Raw genomic sequence first — 24,911 nt, forward strand, 5'->3', positions numbered from 1 at the left:
AGTCTTGTTTTCTGCTCAAATGATGAGTGATTAGATGATCAAAGATAAAACATATGTCGTGTTCAGACCTGCAGTCTATGGTTCAGACAGAGCTGTTTACATTATAAGAGTGGAGGCATGTCATCCTATATTAAAATATTATAACCAGATTTCATATTTATGGCACACTGACAAATGAAATGGCACAATAAAACTTGCATTTATTGTTTTTACTGTCAGACTTGAAAGTACTCGAGAAATTATATTATTTTGGGAGAACTGGATTTTTCTTAAGACAGCAATGCACTTTTATTTTGACCGGGCATTGTAGCTTTGTCTTAGCCTTTACACATGAATACAAATATGATCTTACATCTTTAGGTTTTGCAAGCCCTGTCTGGTTATATCGATTTGGACACGTGACAACATGATGAGCACATTTTTGATGATCAGGAATGGGATCAGTTCCACATTCCTTATCATCATCTATTGTACATGGGACGTGCGTGTTGCCTACCAGTCTATGGTGTGCATGTGCTTCACTCAGTCCCCACGTTCTCTGCATCATTACCATTTCATCTTTCAACACTTTTTGTATGCACATGGTTAAACATGTAATCTTAAAAACATTAAGATCATTTCAGTAACAGGTAAACACCAACCACTTAGATGGATGAAGAAGCTATTTGATTGGCTATACCTTTCAATGGCCTGGCAGTTAATGAAATAATCGAAAGCACATATTCATCGATTAGTTTTGTATTGATTGTGTTGAATATATTTTTAAAGCTCAAGTAAGAGGCCTGCATTAACAAGGCCTTCAAAAAGTATGAAGTAGCCTACTATTCAATTGTAGGTCGGTTTGACCTGTTCAGTGGAATCTATCCTTTTTGTTACATTCTGAGAACTTACTCCCACAGCTGCACTGCTGTGGTCTAAATCTTTCCTGGTTTGTGACATTCACCAGCATGACTGTACATGTAGGGTAACAGTGTGCTGCCTTTGCCAAATGTGTCATAAAAAAGATGAATGGATTCTATGAAATGAAATCTGATGTACATTTTTTCATGTCTATGTGTACCTCCTGAACTCTACATTATTTCTATGTTGCTGAAAGTTAAACAGCCAAAAGCAACACTTGGGAGTATGAAAGAATGACCTTTTTAAAGCCAAAAGCCAAAATGTGTTGGTCTAATTTGTTAATAAAGTTCATCTTCATACTACAAGTGTTGCTGGAGCTTTTTGACCTTTTCAAGCCTTTCACTCTTCATGCACCCTGACCGTTGGTGAAGCTGTGTCAGAAAATCCCACTCTGCTTCTTTACTACATCGCTGAGAGTAAGTGCAGAGAAATTGTGCCACAATAATCTAAAGATTGTTTGTGGTTTTGATCAAACCACACCATAGTATGGAGTGCATAAATCACAGCACAAGACAAAACAAAAAGAGCCCTGTGAATGGTTGTTGCATCCTGAGTTGCTTAATCCAATCATAAAATAGTCTGGTTGGTTTATTGAGCTGTTTTCTTGTTCAACACAATGGCTCGTTAAAGCATCACCAACATGACGGATGAGTCCCTTGATTAAATACGAGAATCGACGGCTGTATGAGACAGAATTAAGAGCTCATAAAGTGTATGTTGTTGTTGGTTGATACCTCAGAATCAGTGATGTCTTCATTAAAATCTGTTGTTTGGTTTGTTCCATTGTGTCGTATCATTTAATCACGTCTCTGTAATACCTTCTGATGGTGTAAAGATTGATGCGCCACTAAAAGTTGAGTGAGCTGTATTATTTGATGCAGCTGCTTTCCATCTCTAACCTCCAATTTCTTTCACATCAAAGTCAAAACTTAATTTAGTTTGAAATAACTTATCACATAAAGATGATGTCTATCAGTATTTTCACATCACAAATCTGCATTTCAGAAAGAATTTAGAACCAAAGTTTAGATCAAGTACACCATTTCAAAGGCTTTAAGGTCTAACCTTTTTATATAGGATCCTTTTGATGAATTTATTCTTAGAGCCTTTGTTATCTATGTACAAATGGGATAAGACACGTGGTAATATACAGGGAAAACTTTATTGATGTTTCTCTTACTCATTTTAACCATTACATTTCAACATACTGCAGTTTACAAAACCCAAAGCTCTCTTTGCAAGAAGGCAAAGATCATCTGCAGATTAAGTGGTGTTACAAATCACATCATCCACACAATAAGTACAGATTTTATCAAAATAAAAAGATTCAATTTCCCACTTTTTTTTCTTTTTCCAGAAGGCACTTGGGCAGCTCTTTGCAAAGAACAGGCTGCTCACACACATTTTTTAATCCATTGACATTCCTCAACAAAGTCACATTTGGACTTCAATCAAATCCACTTTGGCTTTTGTCTGCAGTCCAATCAAAATCCATCAACTGGAATTCATCTCTCATCTCTGCAGAGTTTAATTTTAAGGCACGTCATTTGCATTTGGGAGTCAAAATATCCTAGCAACAAACAGTCCAGGAAATCACCAAAACAAGCAAAGAAATAAAAAAAACCAACACGCACACTCTTATCAAAGTAAACAATGTATGAATGCATCTACATAGATAGTAAAAAAAAATCAACATAACAAAACAACGCTTTGTGTAAATACTCAGTGAAATCACAGACGCACACGCACTCAAATTCTCTCTCTCTCTCTCTCTGTTTATCTTACTCCTGCTCTTTTGCATGACATCATTCTTGCCTGTAAGCTTTCTCCTGTTTGGCCTCCTGGATTACACAGAGTTTGTTAATCTGCAAAGTAGTGTTGGTGGGCCTGAGGTTGTTTTCTTTCAACCCTGAGCTATTACTAGAAGTCCTGACCCTGAACTCATCCTTCTAGGAAAATGCCTGCAGGATGGTAGAAGCTGAACCCCCCTTTGCTTTTTCTGTCCTTGTGACTGACAGACGGAGACAAAAACAAACATTCCAACTCACCAATGCTCTGCCTCTTGTCCACTTAAAGGGAAGTCAAAGCTTTTCACTTCCTCCTTACATTGTTTTTTTTTTTAATCCTGTTTGTTGTTTTTGTTGGAATTTCAGAACTAAAACAGGTAATGTCAAACAGGAGGAACTGACAGGCCCTTATAGTATCTCTTCCATACGTCACATGAAAGCAAAGAACATTTACTGATACAGTAAAAAAACAAAACAAACAGGAAGTTACTATCACTCATTTCTACATTTAACAGGACTCTGTCAAAGTGCACGATTGGGGCTCTTAGTTACAGAAAAACACAATATACAATTTAAATACACGTTAAAGAAAACATATTAAAGTTCTATTCACAGCAATAGATCTAGTCTATCAACACCTAAAGTAGTAAAAGGTGACTTTTACTGACCATGAGCCACATCATCCAAAATTGTTGTCATTCAGAACCTATGCGTGGAATAGCACTGCTACACACGCCTCCTTAGCTGACCAGTACTCACGCACAGACTCAAACACACCTGGAGGTTTCTATGGTTACCCCGAGTGACATGTTTACACGTAGCGCACAGGTGAGAGGTGCCACCACCGGTGGGGAAAGGATCTTTTGACTGAAACTTTGCAGTCTTGCAACGCTTTCGCTAGAATTCTCTGATAAACCAAGCTGGCTCCAGCACATCCAGACCATGTCATAAAAGTCACACATACCAAACATGCACACAACTTATTCAGAGCCGCCTTTGAGTTTGATCCACAAAGGCTTCTCACATCTACTAAACCACCCGCAAGCCAAGTACACCAACAAAATACCATCTAAAAATAAAAAAACAGACACACAAACTAGATATAACACAGTAAACATTCAGTTATAAAAATACAAACAAGTATAACTTAAGAAAATAAAAAAATAAAAAGTCAGTTATGACTGATAATAATAATGATTATTGAGTGGAATAAAGCTTAAGAAAGGAGACACATTAATGTAGAAAGGATATGTGAGGTGATGTACATTTGGAGCAGGGAAAAGAGTGCTAACTGTGGCGATGTTCCAATGTTTTTTTTTAAGGACTCAGACTCTGCTTTTTGTATCACAAGCTGAGTCGTCAGACCTCTGATAGTGTGGAGGAGCGGCTGTCTGACTGCTCACCACTTCATCAGGTCAGTCTTAGCATCTTTTAAAAGAGTTCGAAAAAAAAAGGACATCACTGATCAATTCATATTGGGGTTTTTTCCTTCTTCTGGCAGATTATGGTTGGGTGGACATTTTTCTTTATGTTTATCTTAATGTATTGTTTTTGTTCATCAGCAATATCTGTGATCATTTCAGCTCATCAGTATCTTAGCTCACAATGTCGGGAGGTTCGCTTTATGTCTGAAAACCAGAATAATCAGTATCATCATGAAACTCAACTGAGATACCAGGAGTGTACACTTCCTTGGCACAGATGGAGGAGGTGTGCTTCGGCATGATATAGTTGCTTATGCTTAAGCGTGCAGCGCGGACATGAAGTACAATCGATCCCTGCCTTCCAATATTGAGAATTATGTTATGGCTTTATCTGACCAAATGACTCATGATGTGCGGATGCAGACTTGAGCGTGCGTCACGTTTTTTTAGAGTCCGCCTGTCTTTGTAAACTTAGCATCCTTTGTGATCATAAAGTAACTCCGGTATGGAGCAAACCGGGCCGAGTGTGAGTGTGCCCTTAAAGGAGTGTAATAACATAACAACAGCTTCTCACTGAGTTTTGATGAGCTCTCTTTGGACCTGCTCTGGTTTCACATGACGTCACTTTTTAATAATGAATAAGAAGTTTAGAGTTTGTCAACATGGATAAATTATCCTACTTCAAGAGTTCATTTCCAAGATCCAACTTCACTTGACTTCTCCTCTGATGTTTACAACGAGATATTCATCTCAATAAAGACCATTATCACTTTCTGTTTTGTTTTTTTGTTTTTCCACTTTGGATCTATAACTTGGGCAGTTACAAACAATTACATCCTGCAAGTTATCTGTCTCCCCTTATATGCTATAGTTACCAACAGATTATTGTCAAGTGTTCACCATTTCCACAGAGGGGCTTTAACTACAGAGTAGTTAAGAGCTAAATATTAAGGGGACCACAGTGAGTATTGCTACATGATGCTGAAAGAAAAAAAAGAAAAAAGAAAAAAAGCTCACCAGTACTGTTTGAAAGACATGTGCTTGTGTTGTACTTACAGAGCATACAGTTTAGAGAGTTTGAGTTTTTTTTTTTTTTTTTTACTGTGCTCCTATGTCAGAGTGTGTGTGAGTGAGTGTGTGTGTGTGAGTGGTCCGCGCGTTGGGTAGTGGTCAGTGCCTGTGGTATTTGTCGTTGTAGCGGTGTATGGTCACACAGCCATGGTAGGAGATCGGCCGTGGCATGGCTGCCACTCCTGTGATGATGCCTGTCGCCGGGTCGTAACACAGGATGGTGTCTGTTGCATCGCCATTTTCTCCTCTGCCCCCGAGGATGAAGATCTTACCGTTGCACACTGACATGCCACAGCTCTCCTGCAGGGTCAAAGGTTTTCTATCTTTAGAATCATGAAGATAGAGGATCCTTAAAAAGGTTCACTTCTTCAAAAATGTCACGTCTTACCAGTTTGTTAAAGGTGTTGACCACGTGGATCCAGTAGTCTTCTGCAGGGTCGTAGCAGAATATGGACTTTGTGAGACCACCACACACATAGATCATGTTGTTTAGGGATACTGCTGTGATGCAACGCTTGGCGATGGGGATGTTGGCCCGCAGTAACCAAGTGTCTGTCTCTGGATCATAGCACTGAACCTGTGACATAAAGTTACATCTCGTTAGTTTGTGTTTACTACGGCTTAGAAAGAAGACTGACATACAAATAGATGTAGCCCTTCCTTGGATTTTTGTTTTCTTTTTACTGTGCTACAAAACGGTCTTTCACCCACTTCTCTGTAAAACCAGTTATTTCTTTAATCAGTATTTTGTTTCAATACAACAGACCAGAAAAACTCTGTTTTCTCTGACGCCAACAGGACGACGTGTTTTTGGGATCGACGTGCGTGAGAACAAGTTCAGAAGAACTGGTGCCTGCATGAACTTTTGGGTCACGCAGACTCACACACAGCGAGTCGGCTAAAGAGCTAAAATGAGGCAGTGTGTGGCGATGTATCTTATCAGACTGAGTGCGTGTGGGTTGTGATAGGTCAACCAAGCAGCGATCTGACAAGAGAGGGGGAAAAAAAATGCTCCTCCTGAATTTTAGCTTCCTTAGATCAAGAATTCCAGCACTGCCAGCACCTCTCCTATCAGTCAAAAGAAAATGAAACTATGTGGAAGCGTGTCAAATCCTGATCTTTAAAGTTATGTAAAAACATTTTATATTTATTCATTGGAACTGACATTCTTTACATTTCTACCTGAAAGTTTGTTTTAATTACAAACACAGACATGGCACGTTGGCTTGTAAACGTTCGAATAATCTCTAAGGTATCATCACTGGAAACAGGTCAAAAAGCCCCTCTGCTGTCATCACTATGTGTTTAAGTGTTGGCTATGGGGAAGCACACATCTGTTTCCCACCTTGTCTGAACAAGTGTCATCGTCGGGGCCTCCTCCGATGACAAAGAGCTTCCCTGCGCAGCTGGCCACTGCCGGAGAGCTGACCGCCTCTTTCATGGGAGCCACTTCTGTCCAGCGATTGGAGAAGGAGTCGTAACACTCCACGCTGCTCAGGCGGCTCTGCCCGTCGTAACCACCCACCGTGTACACCTGAGGGCAAGCAGACGGACACACTTTAACCAAGAACGAGACGCACACGCTTTGAACACGCAGCAAAAGGCTGAAATGCGTTTACGTGTGAACCTATGCTTTCATCATTCTCGATGTACACGCTGACTTGGAGAGGGATGTTTTAATTCCAGCTCACTACTTCCTGAACATAAACAATACCATTTCTGCATCAGCAGTAAGGGAACCAGTTTATCCGGTGTAGCAAAAAAGGATGACGTGAAGCTAGACTTGAACCTTGGAGGTTTGCTTCACTCACGTCACCCCCCAGCAACAACAAAACAGCACCTTGAGGCGCAGCATGCGTTGATGAATCAACATCTGGTCATTTCCAACACTGTTCAACATATGAGTCAATTGTTGCATTTTTTATTTATTTAAAAAACAAAGGTGTAACGGTTATCACTGACAATTTGATATATTTTTTGGTTACAATCACTTCCCTGCTGGTTTAAAGAAAAAAAAAAAAAGGTTGTGAGGAGATTCATGTTACATCTTTATTTGCTCATTAATTTTTTTCTGGTAGATCATGATGTGTCACCATCTCATACTAAGCAGTATTACTGGTTGTTCACTGCCAATTAACAGATCAGCCTTATGTAACAGAAAACCTCCAGGCTGTTCCTGGCTCTCCAAAAAGACTGAAGCATAAACAAGTACAAATTAGAGAGACAGGATTAGACGTGTGCGTGTGTGCGCGCGTGCGTGCGTGTGTGTGAGGTCTACAACAAAGAAGCAAAGAAGGACAGAGAGAAAAAAGAGGAACAAAGCGGATGGTCTGATTGTTGGACCTGGTGCCTTTTTTAACGGAAAAGGTGATGCTGGGGAAAAACAAAACCCTTTAACTTGAGCCCAAGAACACTAAAGCATTGTTGCGTCTGTCTACATGTTATAGCATGGCGAGTATGTAGCAGGGAAAGATGAAGACGTTTTTGACGAGGAGTCTTCCTTTATAGGCCTTGAAGGATAAGATTTGGCAACGTTTGAGGATTTCTTTACGTCTCCATACTACACAGAGGATCTACTTGTGTCTTTAATGGAGCAAAGACGAAGACTTTGCTTTAAAAAGTTCATCTGAAAATATTTTTTTGCAACTCAAAAATATCCACAGAAAATATGTGCAGGTTTTGGGTCTCACAGAGCAATGGGGGAAAATGTGAGGCAGATGTGTAAAATGTATTTGGTGATCTGACCCTTTAACGCTCCATTGAGGATAACCAGGCACGAGTTTGCTTGCAGAGGTATGGAGTGGGGGCTGGGAGGGGGGGAGGGAGGGAGGGAGGGGGGGAAGTGGTTCTCTTCCTTTCAGCCTGACTCTCTGCACTTGCTTGAAAAAAACAGCCCACATGGTTTCAGCACATTGTTTTACATTTCTGTTGTCGTGCGTCTCGTTCTGTTTTCAAGTCTGCCCGATTTTAGGAGAGCGACATTACGCTTCCAGGATGCTGCGACTACATTATGGACGTGACAGTACTTTTCATCTTGGAACTAAACGCGGCATCAAAGTGTGACTGAGTTAATACAAACACCACGGAGTTGAGGTCGGTCGGTCACAGAGAACACTTCACCAAACGTGATTCACAACCCTCTGAGGATTCAGTTGCCAAACCCTGATCGAGGACTTCCACTCCCTCTTTCATCACCGTGTTTTAAAACCCCCTGACGCTGGCTGCCTCTTTTTCATGTAGAGAAGTGAGAGGCATCACGAGGTACAGATGAGAGACGTCAGAGGGGAAGAGACGCGAGAAGGCAGAGAAAAAAGCGAGAAGGGGGCAGACTGTCAGGGATACAGACAGGAAAAGAGAGAGAGAGAGAGAGCGAGAGCGAGAGAGAGAGAGAGAGAGAGAGAGAGAGAGAGACAGAGAGAGAGAGAGAGAGAGAAAAAAAAAGTTTGGATAGATGAGAACAGCTGCCACCATAACAGGGAGGGGGAAACAACTGGTGACCTATTTTTATATTTTTTTTGTTGCTTATACTCTATGGAAACGAGACCAGTCCAACAGGACTGCAGGCAGGACAAAGACAAGGAGTTTCCACCGTCACAAGTTTTAGTCTTAAGTTTTTGTCAAAGAGTAAGTGAATGGAAGTAAAGTGATGGTCTGCACAGGCTTTGTGAGACAAAGGTAGGCTGGCTTACGTGTGCCACGGAAGAAACATCTGATTTGGCAACAGTTACTGAAAATGCAAATTCCATAAATACTGATTTCGTGGAAGTCAGCCGCTGAGGGCTTATGAAAGCCTGAAAATGCACACATGCTCATTACGGAGGCTTGTTTACGACACTCTTTCCCTGCACATACACCATCAGTGCTGCAAATCATAAAAGGGGGGAGAGTGACAGACTGGAAGAGGAAATGACTAAACAACTCAGGAGGAAGGGAAACCGACACCCGAGAGAGAAACGAAAGACACGGACAGAAAGACTTGGAAGTGATCGGAGGAGGTGCAACCTCATCTCAATAACAAACAAGAAGATTCAACAGAATGATCATTCCTGAGCAATCGACGGCACGAAGATATGCAATACAATCAAATACAACAGAACAAGAGTTCTTAGGAATGACAATGATCACACACACACACACACACAAAAAAAAAAAAATATATATATATATATATCCTGGATGTTATCTATTGTCAGTCACTATCTCGAGAACGAATACGTAAACAGCCATTCCCCCTCTCAATTCTCAAGTGTCTGCAAAATACGCGGAAAGAAGGGGAGGACAAAAGTGAAGAGAAAAGCACGTGTGCGTGTGTGACAGATACAGGAAGTGGTCTCAGACAAGAATCTCTCCCGGGACTGAAGATCTCTGAGGAATGTGCTTCTCTGGAAAGGTTGACAAAGTGTGTGCTGGTTCCTTTCTACCGTATAACACTATCAAACAGCGTGGATTTGTTGTGTGTGATTCAGTTTAGTGTCTTTGAATATTCTGGAACGCGACGTTAGCATCAAAACAAAGTCAGCCCTATCTTTGTTTTCCCAGTGCTGTCGTCCTAATAGGAGTCACTGCGGGGCTCACTCATGACTTTTAGAGCCAGAGTGTGACCATGCAGCCCATTACCTCACTGTTGTGAAAGACCAAGTGTGTAGTTGACACGCATGTGTGTTTCTGTTTGTGCGGCAAGGAAACAAAGCATGACGTGCTTTGTTTAGAAGAGCTACAAAATTCAACACAGACTTTAAAAACTTTAAAAAAATAAAATACACTAACACACACTTGTAAGACAAGGACATTTGTCTTGCCACTGCTGCCAAAAGTTATTTTTTTGTTGTTTAGCCCAAAGCTCACCAGCGCTGCTTGTTCTTTTCTACGGTCTTTAAATCTATACACATGTCAGTGATTTGTTAGCCTGAGTCATCCCTGTTAGACGATCAGATTCGTTCTTCCTCCAGCAACACTAATAAAAACATAATGACAGTCCACGAAGCTTTCGGGAGGTCAACATGCCACCGTCTTACAAGTGTAAACAATGTTTAGCATTTAAGTCTCTCAAACCGCAAATGTTTAAAACTGAACAGCTATGCTATAAAGACTTGTCGTTCAAGTACATGAACATTTCAGAACAGTTAATGCAAATATTTGAAGACAGCTTTAAGAGCACATTTGCTCTAATGACAGACTTTTCTTTCTCGTGAAAGAATGCAGCATGTCGTAGTCGCGTGGATCAACAGTGTAAGTGCGAATGACGCCGACGTACACAAACCCTGTGTATGTTTACCGGCTTAGAACGGCTTATGGCAGCCATGTATGGCCGCTCCAGGCTCATGCGGATGCAAAAAGACACCGATGAAAGATGATACATTTGGACTCAGCTCGTCCTGAACTTGAAAAGTGTGAGTTGCTGGCAGCAGTCCGTTAAACCTCCACTGACCTCCGACAGGATTGTCCACCTAATATTGTATTACAGCCTTGAAATAGCAACAGCTGAAAAGCAGACGCAGTCATCGAGGATCGTTGATCAGCTCACGTGTTGGCATGAGCTTTTTCTGAAATGTCAGAACCAATCTGGCGTCTTTTTCAAATCTGGCTGACGGGGTTGTGTTTTTAGGTTCTCGCGTATCTGAAACATGATAGAAACCGTGTAGAAAAATGCTAAAAGAGATAAAATAGAGGATGCGATTTGTAGGAAGAGGCTGTTGAATTATTTTCGGTGTGGAGTGAACACTGGGTGAATCACTGGCCCGGTGCCTGAAGCACATGGCTGTTTTTAAATGAAGGTAAACTTCCCTTCTCTCTGTTGAACCTGCTTCCCGTCAGGATGTGTAGGATGAGATCGCAACAGTCATTTTCAAACCCCGGGGCAAGAAAAAGGAAGTGTCAGCGGCTTCAATGTGCTTCTTGTAGAAAGTTCTAAATATGACAGATAGTGGAGAGCGGAAAGCAAGCTTGCGTCAAATGTGACGGCGAGTCCCGAGTGCGTCCTCTTTTCTGACACTGATGAGTGTGTCATGTCTGTAGGATGAGGAAGGTTATCATCAATCATAACAAAGCATGCGAGGGTTTGAGCGTTTAAAAAGAAATTCCTGCATACCTGCAGGTGGGAGAGTCAGTGTTGGAGTCTCACTGTGACATGGATGAACTGAAGCAGTCCAAAAGCTCCATGGAACACACTGTTAGCTTACCAGCAGGTTATAGAAATACTTTACTGGAGGTTGAGTACTAGCAGATAGGAAAAGGGAAATACTTGTGCTGATGTTGTCTTCACTTGCCTCTTGAACATTAAACATCCCAAATTTAAATAGAAAAAAAAATCAAAAAATCACACATCATGCTTTCTTGACACTCTAAACTGCTTACATAAATGTGCGTGTGACTCACACTTGTGGGTTCGAGGCCATGCGGAAAGAGCCAATCCCTCAAACTGGACTTAATGTGACCCTTTAAAACTGTACACCATGAGTTGAGTTCACAGAAGATACCAGCTTTAGACAATCTGAATGCTAACGAGCCTGAGTGGATGGATGTTAATAGAAATAGAAATTGCAGAAGGAACAGAAAATATCATGTATTGAAACAGAAGTTTATACAGAGCTGGGTGAAAACATTTTTTAAATAAGTGTTGCATTGTATGAAACTAGGCTCACCTTGCCCAGAAGGACACCCATCTTGTGCCTCCAGCGGCCTTTGTTGAGAGAAGCCACCCTGATCCACAGGTTCAGCTGGGAGTTATACATCCACACGTCCCTGCTGTTTATACGCCCACCTGGAAACAGCAGACGACAAACATACCGCACAATAGTTCATATCAACAGAAGTTATCACAATGTTTGGTTCTTTTATCAGCCATTGATCCAAAAGTTACTTCAGTGCTACAGCTCAGACTGTGATCATTTATTCCAGCTGATCTGACAAAGTTCAATCTAATCCCAAAGCTTCTTTAGGTGAAGCTTTAGAGTGTGAGAGACTTTAGAGTTTTTTTAATCAAAGTATTAAATTATCTCCTAACTGGAGCAGAGCTGTAAGTGTCCTATCTGAGTTTCAACTGGAACTCTAAAGTTAACCCAGTTAACACACACGTCAAACGTTAAGTAGACTAGCTATTTAAAGGCACATGTACGTACACACATACACGTAGTCTTATGGTTCAGTGTGTATACACACAGGTGTCAGATATTTTTTCATGGCAAACATCACAATCATGATCAGAGCTACCACTCCAGTGTCTCATGTGTTGTCTCTGGGCAAACATGCAGCGATCCACAGAGTAACCCAGACACATATCTAACAAGCCCCGACACGTACCTCGCCTGTCTACCCCCCCTCCGACTAAACCACACACACACACACACACACACACAGACACAGACACAGACACAGACACACACACACACACACACACACACACACACACACACACACACACACACACACACACACACACACACACACACACACACACACACACACACACACACACACACCTGTCTACTCCAGAGACTGACGTAGGTTGGAAGCTTTCTAAGCAAAACATGGTTAGCACAGCCTCACTTATGGTGTCATACCATACACGTCAACCAATCCAAACTTGACGAGCAGAGTGTCCATTTTTAGTAAAGGAGAACAAAAAATGAATTGCCTAAACAGGCATCCGACATACTGTACGACATGAAGGTTGTGAACACTGCCCTGCGATTGTAACCTGTTTCTGTTATCTGCTGGCATTTCTCCAACAAGCTCAGAAGAAGTAAACCATCACGCACGAGTGTAAAACGGATGTCAACAAGACTCATAAACAGAGGAGTCAGAGACAACCTGTGTTATTTCACACCAGGACTTAAACTGATCCCATGGTCATGTGATCAGTTCATAAAACATAGATTATGGTACGAAAGAACGGTCCTGCCATCAAATCCCTGCTCTCCATTCGAACTCGCTGCTCCTCAGAGGAGAAGACGAGACAATCCACCAAAACCCTGCAGGTCAAATGTTGAACTCTGTTACACTGTAGTTTCAAACGCACGCACAATGTACGCATTAGTTGGAGCGAAGTCGAAGTGGTGTGACCTCAACAGAGTTGGAGCTCCAAGCTTTTTGTAGTTCTTGGCATTGCTCAAGCACAATGTCAGCCTCGCAGTACATCCACTGCATCCTGTGGTCTGTGCGTCAACTTCAAGTCCTCCGGCCAACAACAGAGCCACTGCTGCCCCTATGAAGAGCTGTGTCCTGCACAACAGTCGCAGTCTACGCATTATGAACTCCTGAAAATCAAGTTAATCACTTCCTGCTTCTACTCTTACTTTTGGGACGATTTATTAACACAGGGACAGATGTGATAAACAAAGAGAAAACCTGCCAGTATCAACAAAGATGTCTCTGCCTCCTCCGTATTCATAAGTGAACAAAGACAAGTGGTTTCCCCATTGTTGGCTAGCTGACAGACCAGACAGGTGGGTACCGATATCAGACATGTGTTTTGCCCGTACAATAAATTAAAAAAAAAAGCACCTCCTTGAAAGCCAACCATCCAACCATGTAAGTCAAAGGCTTTGGCTGTATGAGTCTCCTTCTTTTTCCTCATCGCTGTTGGGGGTGGGGAATATTAGGTGATCGATGTGCGATCATTTCAAATGATGCTGCAGCAGTCAGACCAAAAGGAGACAAAGGGAAGGAAGTGAGTGACGTCTGCCTGATAGAGGCAGAGACAGACAGTCTGCTGCCCTCGAGCCGTCTGCTCTTCGAGATTTGCATGAAGAACACATGTTGACAGAGAATGCTTAATTATAAGACAGCCTTGCATGGCTGGAAAGCCTCTAAAAAAAAAATGCTACCTATGACAGGCGGCCTTTTCTTAATAAGAACTTCCTTTGGGTCAAGTCCCACTAGCTCACAAAATGCGGCTAATCACTGTTCTTGAGCACTGTGGGAGTAAACATCGTGATTTGCGTGACAGCTTTCCGAGAGGTACCTAGAGCTCGCAGTTTAAAATGTGACTATGACACGCAAAGCTTTGTTATGTGTGAAGTAAGCGCTTGCGTTTTGCTGCACATGATGAAAGAAAAATGCAAATATTTAGTGGGTGGAGTCAGATAGAAAAGTGACACTGATTTTCCTGACACTAAACCCCTTACTGTATGTACATCCAGCCAGCTCACTGGAGTTCCCATTGATATGGATGATAGAAAGTCAGCATTAGTGGGAGTCCCTGTCGCTGCACGAAAACCAAAGAGGCTATGAATACTCATTTGAGTATGTCCTATTTAAGTCCAGAGCGTGCTGGGGGGCTGGAAGCCCTCCAAGGTATTTGCAGCAGTTCCCAGTGTGAGGAGAGGGGCAGGCAGATTGAACGGAGGTATGTGTGGGAATGTCATTTGTGCAAGATAAAAAAATAAAGCTGAGAAAAAAGGGATGAGATGAGCCAGGCGAATGGACCGTCGACATAAGAAAATGCCAAAGTGAAAATCTCAGTATCTTATAAAGTAATAGCCAGTTTGTATTGAAAGTGTGTGAGACAGAGAGGCGAGGAGAGGGGGGGGTTGACTTTTCCAGGCAGAGCTTGAGGGTAGTTAGATAGCGAACACGTGAGGACTTGGCACAGTGAGAACATAAAAAAGTATAAACACAGCAGCAAGCTGTTGCCGAAGGGAAGATATCCTTTTTTTCCCCCTCTTCATCTCCTTTTCCATTTTCTTTTCTCTGCTCTACATCCTTCAACTGCTGCTTTGTGCAGTCATGTTTTGCTGTTTCATATGGAGCCTGTTTGAACACGAGTTATCCTTGCATGCCCACTTGAACTTCTGTCAGAGTGCATTTATGCAAGAAAACAAGTTCACAAAGACTCTTCACCCAGATCCAAACCCATACACAACTGTAACATGTTCACAGCATGTAAGGACTTCAGCGACTACCTTCCTCCTGACCTCATTGGCTAAAACGAATGACGTAACACTCGTGTCTTTTTTTTCATCCAGATGTGTTGTTCACAACAGGAGGCTTAGTTTGGCAACTTTCTCATTCCAAAAAATGCAGCCGCTTCGCCAGGAAGCAAAGACAGCAGTTACTCGCTCGGCTTCAACTTTATTTCAAGGTCAAGTACAAAGTATAAATCCCCGTTTGTTGGTGACGTTGGAAACAGAATAGGGACGCTTTATTGTTGTATAATGAATATCCTGGAAAGCTGTTGAATTCATGTACAAGGTGGCAACCTCACTGATTGGCCTGCAGGAAGAAAAAGGAAGGACAACGCTGGCCAATAAAAGCCTCTCTCGGTTGGTAGTGCGATCCAGATGTCGCTCTCATACTTTCCTTCGACTGCTACAGGCCGGAGCTGTAAAAATAACACAGGGCAGACAGCCACCGCCGTCTTTACTGCCACTCCACTTGGGGATTAGAAAGCAAGCAGAGCACAGACTTACAAGGTCCGTTAAGAGCGTCCAGGGGAAACGGTTGTACTCTTATGAAGAAAAACAAAGACCACACTGAATCCTAGCACAGAAGGCAGTGTCATAGAGAAGTTAGGAGTGGATTTAAAGTTGCTCAGCATTCAGCATTTCCTTGAGTCAAAACCGTTTTTGTTTTTTTTTTTATATAGAGAAAGTTGACTTTGCTCATTTCTAACCTTGTAGAATATCAGCACGCTCTGGATAATGTGGTTTAAACCTTAAGCTAAATTTGATAAATACGCCTATGAATAGCACTTTGTCTGTTTTTGAAAGCCTTGATGACATGATGCTGTATCGTCACGTGCATGTGTCTGATATTACCTGACACCAGAATGTCATTGCGGAGGGCGCAGACGGCATACTCGGACTTGGTGAACTCAGGTAGTTTGGCCAGGGATTTCCAGTCCCCTGTGACTGGATCGTAGCACTCAGTGTAGGGCAGGTTGAAGCCCCCGACTCTCTCACAACCGCCCACCACAACAATCAACTCAGAGAAGCCGGTCGACCTGCAAGACAGAAGGAGAAGACGTGGAAAACTGAGTGATGCAGGAGAATAACTTTTTTTTTATAAATAATTTTTTTTTTTTTTTTTAGCAATAATAAAACATAAACACGAGATCATGTTCTAAACAGCTTTGAACAAGAATGTAGATACTACAGGCATCTTAAATAATGAAGATAGTGTTTCCAGTCACACGTCAACACTTGAATTTTGAGATTTTTTCTTTTAATTACAGAAGGGGATTCAAAGCAGGAAACAGGGTGGTGGTTTCCACGAGGACACCTGCACTTATCTTCAAGACAAAGTTCACTTCACAAAGCAGGTATCAATCATAAGTACAAGAAAAACAAACTAGGAGCGAGCTACACTCAACGCCCGATATCCACGTTCACAAAGCTTTCCTATCTGGCTGTTCGATGCATGCCCTGGATATGAAAACATTTCCTAAAAGCAGTACTACTTAACATTAGTTTATTTTGATTATTATATCATTTTAAACAACCTGATCAGATAAAGAGTAAGGCTCAGCTGTTGGGGCATGTGTGAGAACTCAGGAAATATAACCATTCAGAGGTGCTCAGAAGCCGGTTTCTCTTTAAAAAAAAAAAAAAAAAAAAATCAATTTGAGGTCATTTCACTTTATCACACACTGTCAACCAGTTCCAGTGGAAGTCACGTGTGCTCAGCAGTGATGGCCTGTAACACAGCGTGCAGAGAGTATACCACAGGATCTCGTCAAAGAAAGCACCGTTTAAAAATCCTCACATGCCCCATCAGCATCATTAGAACTGGAAAATTATTTTTTTCTTTATGTGGGTGCATTTCAGAAAATATTGACATGCTTCATACCCATCTGTGATAGGCCCATGTCTTTCAACTTAAACTGTCAAACGGACTCTGCTAAGGAGTTGAAATGGCCCATCTCTTACCTACATTGTAATGGATACTAAATAAATACCACTGCTTCTGTCATTGTAGAAAAAACATGTATCATGAACTCTCCCCCACATTTCTGTCTTTTTGCTGAGATCTGATGCAGGTAGGTGATTGGGGCGGTTTTACAGGCTTGTATACATTTAGGAGACTGTCTCACTTTGGGTGGTTCAGCTATGTGATTAGCTGTAGGTAGGAGTGTAGTTTGTGTCTGTGTGATTAAATAGATTCTGGAGGCTTCCTATTAGAACAACAAAAAAAAGGCCTGGTGTGTAGACACATGAAGGGAAGAAGCAGGCATCTGTTTTGAGCAGGAGCAGATTTTTGCCCTCAGGGCAAACGGAACAGACAGTGTGGGGACTCGCCTCCTGATTGGCCCGTTGATCTGAGCAGATCTGCCTAGATACTGACACAATACACCTGAACTCCACACACAGCTTTAACACCTGCCAGCTGTTTACCAGCACTGTTAACCCTTACAGCAGGTCTTAAACACACAGGCATTTATGCTGTTGGGTTTTTTTTTTTTTTTATCACAGCAGGCTGCCACCATCACCCACCTTTGTCCTTTACAAAACAATACATCCAACTGGACACTGAACAACACACCCATACACAAAGACCGGAAATACAAGTGTGTTTGTTAAATAGGTGAGCGGGGACGCTTTCATCCTGAACACATTTGCAAGGTGAGTTACACTGTTGGTATGATGACAAGAGTCAACATTTCATTATTGCAGTTTCTTGCATCACATTATTTTTTTTCTCTCCAGCCAAACAGTCTGTGTATGAACATGCCTCCTCATTAACATTTCCATTAAAAAAATATAGCCTCAGTCAAAGACACACTTGTCTGTTCAGCACAATAACACTATCTGTCTCTCTCTCTCTCTCTCTCACTCTCACACACACACACACACACACACACACACACACACACACACACACACACACAGACATGGAACAACAACACGGCTGCTGAGGGCAACAGGTTCATATGCAAGTCATAACCTCAAGCTATACAAGGCGGGATTAAAGATCCACTGACTGCTAAAAATGAAATGTTTCACTATCTCACAGTGAACTCAGTCTTGGTGGTGTCACGAGCGCCTTAAACCCAACAAGATGAACTGAATGTGGCAAAAGCGGAAAAGATCAAACAAAGTCGGTTTCCTCCGACAATAGAAAAGAACTGGTGCACAACAAAGAAAGCCATCAGTCATGTGATGCATCACACGAGGATTTAATCAGACTGTCAAGTAAGAAAAAGAAAAAAAGGTTGTAAAAGGACAAAGCTCACACTGTTTGATTTTGCTGATAACATCTAGGTTAGATTATCTGTCGCCATCCTCAACATTGAAGTTACCTGCGTGGACGAGTTCGGGGTGACATCATTTCGTTTCCGAGCACGTGGTAGCGCCTGGCCTCGTGGAGGAGCTGGTAGCACTCGGGAGCGTTCTGGATGAGCTGATCTCCCTCCACAGTCTGCACAAAGTAGTTTGGGTGCAGAAGGGGCAGGCGCACGTGGTGCAGCAGAGCCTTCAACATGGGCTTCCTGTGCTCCATGTCGTAGTAAACCCACCGCATCACCGCCTCGAACACCACCTCCTCCTTACCGATGTGCAGCTCGTCACTGGCGGTGTACTCCTCCAGCTCTTCCTTTCGCAAGTCGAGGAACTCCTCGTGCTGAGCCACCTCTGAGAAATTGGCCATGGCATAGCTGCGGCAGCGGCTGGCGAGCTGCTTCAGGGCGTGGGCGTCTGCAAAGCGCTGGATGCCTAAACAGTTGCACGGGTCGAGTTGGTCCTCCAGGAACTTGGCACAGGCATCTCGTAGTGTGTAGATCTGGAAGAGGCTGGAGGTCTCGAAGAGGAACTGGACATTTTCTGTGGTGATCTTTGCACGGCCGGTGTAGACGTAGGTGAGGAAGGAGTCCATCGCCTCGGCCAGGATGCCGTTGATCTCCACCAGCATCTCCCGGCTCTCGCGGTGATCATTACAGAACATGGCTCGGAAGTAGGAAGAGCAGGCGGAGAGAACGGCGCGGTGGCAAGGGAACTCTCTGCCCTGCACGCTGATCACAACATCTGTAAAGAGACGGCAGTCACGGAACTCGTTGAATACCTGCAGGATGCCCTCGGAGTGGGACGCGCCCGAGCAGAAGTCCAAGACATCCTGGGCGGCTATAGTTTTGGAGTCAACCTCAAACACCTTAGGATACAACAGCAACGCAAAAACATGAGTAAAAACGTGTGACTTCTATAAGTGGCAACAAAAAGAAAAGAAAATAAGGCTTTGTGTTTGAGTCGGCACCTTGCGTTTGACAGCTGGTGAGTCTCTGATTCCAGAGTCCTCCCTGTTCATTCGTCTGCCAAGAATCAACACCATGGCTGCCACCGTCAATGTAGACCTTTAATAACTCTAGGATGACCTGAGGAGGAGAGCAGGCAGCTTAGTACCATTACAAAGAAACATTTGTTTATTATGAAATACAGCAAAATACGTCTATCTTGGCATCTAACAAGAGGGGAGAGGAACCTAACTGGATTACTGCAGTTCAAATTGAAAACAATCCTCATAAACAAATAAAGATAAGATAACTTTATTGATCTCCAAAGGGGAAATTCGGGCGCTGCAGCAGCAGCAGTATAGAATCAAAAAAAGTCAAAAACCACATAAAATAGTAACATATAGTAAATACAATTCCAAAAATAGGAGAACAGGATATATACAGAGGGCGATACATAATGGGGTGAGTTCAACAGGGCAATGAAGAAATGATGTGCAAAGCACAAATAAAGGCTGAAAGTATTTGTAGAGAAGGAAGAGAAAACATGGGAGACCCACAAATGTTTTTTTTGTTTGAAGCCTGTGGGGTTGAATGTGTCTTGCATCACTTTTAAGAAAAAGTGGTTTGCAGCAGTTAAATGTGCACGGCTGCTCTACTTAAAAACAGTTGTGCCCCACAGCACAATGAACTGCGTGAGACGGAAGATGATTCAGGCGGGAGGGAAGTTGAGCAACGGCTGGAAGGCCAACTTCATGTCAGTCAGGTTTGTTTGTTTTGAAAGAGAGTGGGGGCAGGGATGCTATCAGGAACTAAATAATTACTGTTTGATCAACAGGTGCAAACACAAAACAACCACTGATCACCTTGAGTCTTCTTAGATATACGTAAGCCTCTTCAAAAAAAAAAAAGATCTCAAAGAAAACCACCAAGGCGATGCTTTGTGCAGATCCATATTGCTAATCAGATATTTAAACAGCCCATAATAATCTTAAAGCTTTACAATCTATATATTTGACTCTTATGGCTGCATTGCCTCTGGTAATTGTCACAAAGTCTACCCTTCCCTCCAATGAGATCATCTATCTCAAAGTTATTTTTAACCTTGTGGTTCAGCCTCCGGAGACTCAACCTTTTCATGTGTGTTATTTATCAGCAGCAGCAGCAGCAGCACCTCCTTAAGTCATGTTAAGAAGACTACAGGACAGGTTTAGCCAGAGGAGTCTGACGCATGAAAGGATGATTTATTCAGTGACTAACACCCCATGAGGTGGACTCAAGAGACGTAAATAAGAAAGCTTTAAATGTTTAACAAACAAACATTTACTATGTTAGCCTTTCTACCACTGTTATTCAGGTGAAAGAATGCCAATTTGAAAGAAAACGTGACCAAAATCCACTTGTATTTTTATCACTTCTCTCCATGTTAACATTTGTGTTTCACTGAGGAATTGCGTGCAGATATTAAAGGATACGATGAGAACAAACATGTAAAGTGTATTATAGATCTGGTCAGGTAGCTTTCTGCTTTCCGTTTATTAGACAAAGGAAATTGCCTCGCACCGACCGTTAGCCTTGAAAACGGACTTGTAAAAAAAAAAAAAAAAAAAAGGTCGACCAGCTGATTCACTGTTTATGATTATCAAGACCAAAACCCCTAAATGTAGCAGTCACAACGTTAAAAACATTTTTTAATAATCGATAAAGCAGTTACCTTATCCAGAAGTTTCCAGATGAAGCTTCCTCTTCAGTTACAAGTTGGGGGAGAAAAGTGTGGATAAAAATAACTCTGCCTCCTGAAAATGTTTATCAGTACATCTAACAGTAAAAAAAAAAAAAGTTATGGCAAACGCAGCAGGCTGCTGTACAGCCGGGACATTTTCAACTGCAGGTGATGACAAAAACAAAGAGCTCTAACTAGCTAACAGTAAACACAGAACCCATATATACTTGTCAAGGGGAAAAAAAGTCAGCTCACTGCGCCCCCTCCGAGGCGCGCTGCATTGTGGGTAGGTGAGTTCAACTCAACTTGTTGCGTCTTCTTTTTGTTGCTCAACGTGACTACATTTCCCGATGGCGTCTAGTTCTCCACGTGGCTCCCCTTTGTTTGCAAACAAACTGAACTTTCCTCGGAGAAGTACTGCATAACAAGGAGTGACAGCCTTTCAATAATGGAGTCAAAACAGTGAGCTCATGTTATGTCGTGACTTAAATGATCGTATAGAGAATAGTTAAGGAGACAGCACTAACAAAAACATCCAAAGACTTATCATAATATTGGCCTATAGCTAAAATTAACAGCCGTAAGAATGTGTTATAACCATATATTTTAAATATTAATGATAACATAGGCTTATATGAGATAAGTTACGCATTATAAAAGTACAAATATGATTAAATAAAAGCATGTTCGCAAAAAGAAAAACAAAAGCTGTAATGTGATATGGTCACGTGAAAACAGGACAAAACCCAGCAGGCTATGTTTTTCTCTCCAGGTGAGTAGGAAGGAGGCGTGTCGACGGCACAAAGGATGTCACAACTGCCTTAAAACTGTTGCAAAACATTTCGGAGAGCTGCCAACTGAGTTCTCAGAAAGGGTCCACGACGTGATCAATGAACCAGTTTGGTTTTGCTTCACGTGTTTCGCACATATTTTTTAAACGTGTTAACATAAGAATACTAGAGCAGCAGGACCAGTAATGGAGGGTTTCTCTCAACATTTGAAGTTTTTGTTTTTTTTTAGATTTCTATGGAAATTAATTTCATTCTTTTCTTCACATGGTCTTACTTGCAAGTGTTTACCGATCATAATATAACTTAGTATACACTTTTCAAAGGTGAAATTAGGATCATATGAGGTATTTACATATCCCAAGACACACAAAATAAATAAATGAAACAAAAAATAAGAAAAGAGAAAAAAAAAACACCCTCATTTTTTTAGTAACAACTTTATTATACATTATAAAGTTAATACACTTGGAGGAACATGTCAGTTGTGACACAATTTTTAAAAAAATGGAAAGAAGGTCAAGTAAAATTATTGCACAAGAAGTGTTTGTGTTTGCCCTCAAGACTACGCTGAATCCACAAGAAAAAAATTAGTCAAAACTAGTTAAAAAAAAAAAAAAGAAAAAAGCAGAAAATCCATGAAACATTTCCATGAAAAGAAGACAGTCAACACTGAAGTGATTTTGACATAGTATTAATACTGTGCTATCCCAGTGTCTTGGACATTATACTTGGAAAATTGAAGAAAATATGGAAAGGTTTTTTGTTGTGTACGTTATCTGATTTCAGAAGTAGAAAGGCTGCCACTCAGTGTTGGCTATGTGTGTAAGGAAAGCTGTTGCTTAATATCAGGTAAAGATTCACCTGCATTCGCAGGAGGGAGGCGCTGTGATACAACCCAGAAGATAGACGAATGGGTCCCTCTGCTGATGGGTTGTTGTACCATTATATAGCCTATGTCTCACAGCAGAAACATAAATAAGTGTCCTAAAGCTAGGCTGTCTGACTCATCACCATCCACCACAACTTTATAGCCGCTTTCACTCCCAAATTCATTCAGCTGCTGGTTAATGATCTTCTTGGAACTCCAGTTTTGGGCAAACACTGCTTCGACGGTAAATAGAGTTAAGTGCTTCTTGGCCATAACCCTGAGTGTCAGGTTCTGCGTGGCTTTTACATAACACTATGAAGATAAAATACATGTTTGGGTTCAATTTTATTTACATGGAAACATTTTAAGTAAAAAAAACCAAAATGTTGTCATTTGGATTGGCCCATAAAAATATCAAACACAAATGAATTATGCACAGCAACAACTATTATAATAGAGTTCTTTCGTAAACACACAAGAGCACACACTCCAGTTGCCGATTGTGTTGAATTACAAATGTACTTTTCACTGTAGACATGATAAACATCATTTCAAACAAAAATGAAGAAGTAGCAGAGGCTTTGATGAAGCAAACATATGTTGAAGTTAATGGTGAGGAGACAGAGGTTTGTACTCAGTGTTGTTTCTGGAAATTTAGGGGGATTAGTGAGCTGATGAGAACTGTGTGCTCTATGATTCCACATTACACAGATTTCAGAACATGATTTCAGTGTTTCACTATCTGAATTGCAATCTTGCCTTGTGCAGACCAGACATTTTTTTTTATATGCAGCTCATAGCTGTTGTTAAAAGGCCATATTAGACTTTTTAGCAAACCTCAATATAAACACGTTTAATTTAACATTGTAATTAAAAAAACCCACCTTATTCTCTTCTATTATTAAAAGCGTGCAAACTTAAACATGTAAATTCTAAACTTTCCTAGGCTGACATTGGAAAACAAAATAATCAGAATCAGGCTAGTGTTGTGTTCTGAAACATGATCTTTTGGGCCATCTCCCATTGGAGAAAATAAATAAATAGGAGTAATGGAGAGCTGACGACTGCCTTTATGAAACCTGGCTGAGTCTCCTGTGCTGCTGCAGCAGCTGCATCAGAGTGTCAGAGATCTCCCTGTACCTCAGCCCGTACAGGTACGGAGCAAACGCTCTGGGCAGCAGCATGAAAACACACATATTGACAGTGCTGACCCACACACGAACATCTTGACTTATGTCCTTTCTGTGGAAGAGGAAGAGCTCCATGGTGAAAACAAATCCAGGGGCAAAGTACAGCAGGAGAAGAAGTCCATGAGCAAGTAGCGTGACCCGGGCCCTGGAGAATCGACTATGCCAGATTCCCTGAGTCCTTGTGACCATGTAGAGTCGGATGTAGCAGTACAAAATGAGTAAGGTGCAGGTAAGAGCAGCTACAAAGAAGTAGATGTGGATCCCCACTGTGTCCTTGACCTGAATTAAGCCAAGGGAGATGATGGCCAGACACAGAGACACATCACCATGAGCACCTCCTCTTTCATCCTCCATCATAATCACCAGGGTGAAAGGATAAATGGCTGCTAACACCCACAAGCCCACCAGTATGCGGTGGGTGCGTGCAGGCGGAAGAATGTCATGGTAATGGAGAGGCCAGCGAACTGCAGCATAGGTGTCGACCACCATGAATGTGACAGTAAGGATGGCGCAGCAGTAGGTCGTGACAGTGAACGCTGTGATGACCTCACAGAGCAGCCATGGAATCTGGGCCCTCACAGCGTTACAAATCATTATGGAAAGGTTAAGCACCAGAAAGAGCATGTCGGCTGTCAGAGTGTTCGCCACCAGCAGGTAACGTGTCTCCTGGCGCAGGGCACGGGACAGAAAGATGCACGCCAGGAGAACAGGGTTGGCCAGAAAGGTGGCCACAGTGATGACTAAAGTGGGGATGAAAAAGAACTCAAGGTGCCACCTGCGCAGACTCTCCACCCACTCCTGTGTGAGGTTCGAGATGACTGATGATGTCATTTTGCCTTTGAAGCTTTGACAGGGATGCTCAGGTGGAGGTGTGCGGACCACGTCCTTTAGCAGCTTCCTGTGGGTGAAAACAACGGAAATTTACACCAACAATAAGGGTGGACCCCAGTCAAAATGCAAGCCCAATAATTTACATATATATGACTATTTACACAATTG

The 24,911-nt window shown here is 42.0% G+C and overlaps 2 protein-coding genes across 2 annotated transcripts; both read right to left on the reverse strand.

Moving 5' to 3' along the window:
* Positions 1-2,043: 2,043 nt before the first annotated feature.
* klhl24a (kelch-like family member 24a) lies at positions 2,044-21,723 on the reverse strand. Its single transcript, XM_079347373.1, has 8 exons — positions 21,055-21,723; positions 19,367-19,484; positions 18,420-19,264; positions 15,940-16,124; positions 11,824-11,942; positions 6,528-6,716; positions 5,571-5,759; positions 2,044-5,482 (listed from the first exon to the last, which is right to left on the reverse strand). Exons 2-8 carry the CDS (start codon positions 19,439-19,441, stop codon positions 5,282-5,284), a joined length of 1,803 nt encoding a protein of 600 aa, XP_079203499.1. The 5' UTR covers positions 19,442-19,484; positions 21,055-21,723; the 3' UTR covers positions 2,044-5,281.
* Positions 21,724-23,679: 1,956 nt separating this feature from the next.
* On the reverse strand, positions 23,680-24,786 carry LOC306827394 (putative G-protein coupled receptor 148). Its single transcript, XM_079349179.1, has one exon. It carries the CDS (start codon positions 24,741-24,743, stop codon positions 23,793-23,795), a length of 951 nt encoding a protein of 316 aa, XP_079205305.1. The 5' UTR covers positions 24,744-24,786; the 3' UTR covers positions 23,680-23,792.
* Between the last annotated feature and the right edge of the window lie 125 nt (positions 24,787-24,911).

Source organism: Symphodus melops (genome assembly GCF_947650265.1).
Source record: "Symphodus melops genome assembly, chromosome: 7".
Taxonomy (NCBI): Eukaryota; Metazoa; Chordata; class Actinopteri; order Labriformes; family Labridae; genus Symphodus; species Symphodus melops.

Coding starts and splice junctions, on each gene's coding strand:
- klhl24a (XM_079347373.1), bottom strand. CDS start 19,441: ATGGTGTTGATTCTTGGCAGACGAATGAACAGGGAGGACTCTGGAATC. Junction 16,125..18,419: donor CCCCGAACTCGTCCACGCAG/GTAACTTCAATG, acceptor TCTGTCTTGCAG/GTCGACCGGCTTCTCTGAGT. Junction 5,483..5,570: donor TCAACACCTTTAACAAACTG/GTAAGACGTGAC, acceptor TTGACCCTGCAG/GAGAGCTGTGGCATGTCAGT.
- LOC306827394 (XM_079349179.1), bottom strand. CDS start 24,743: ATGACATCATCAGTCATCTCGAACCTCACACAGGAGTGGGTGGAGAGT.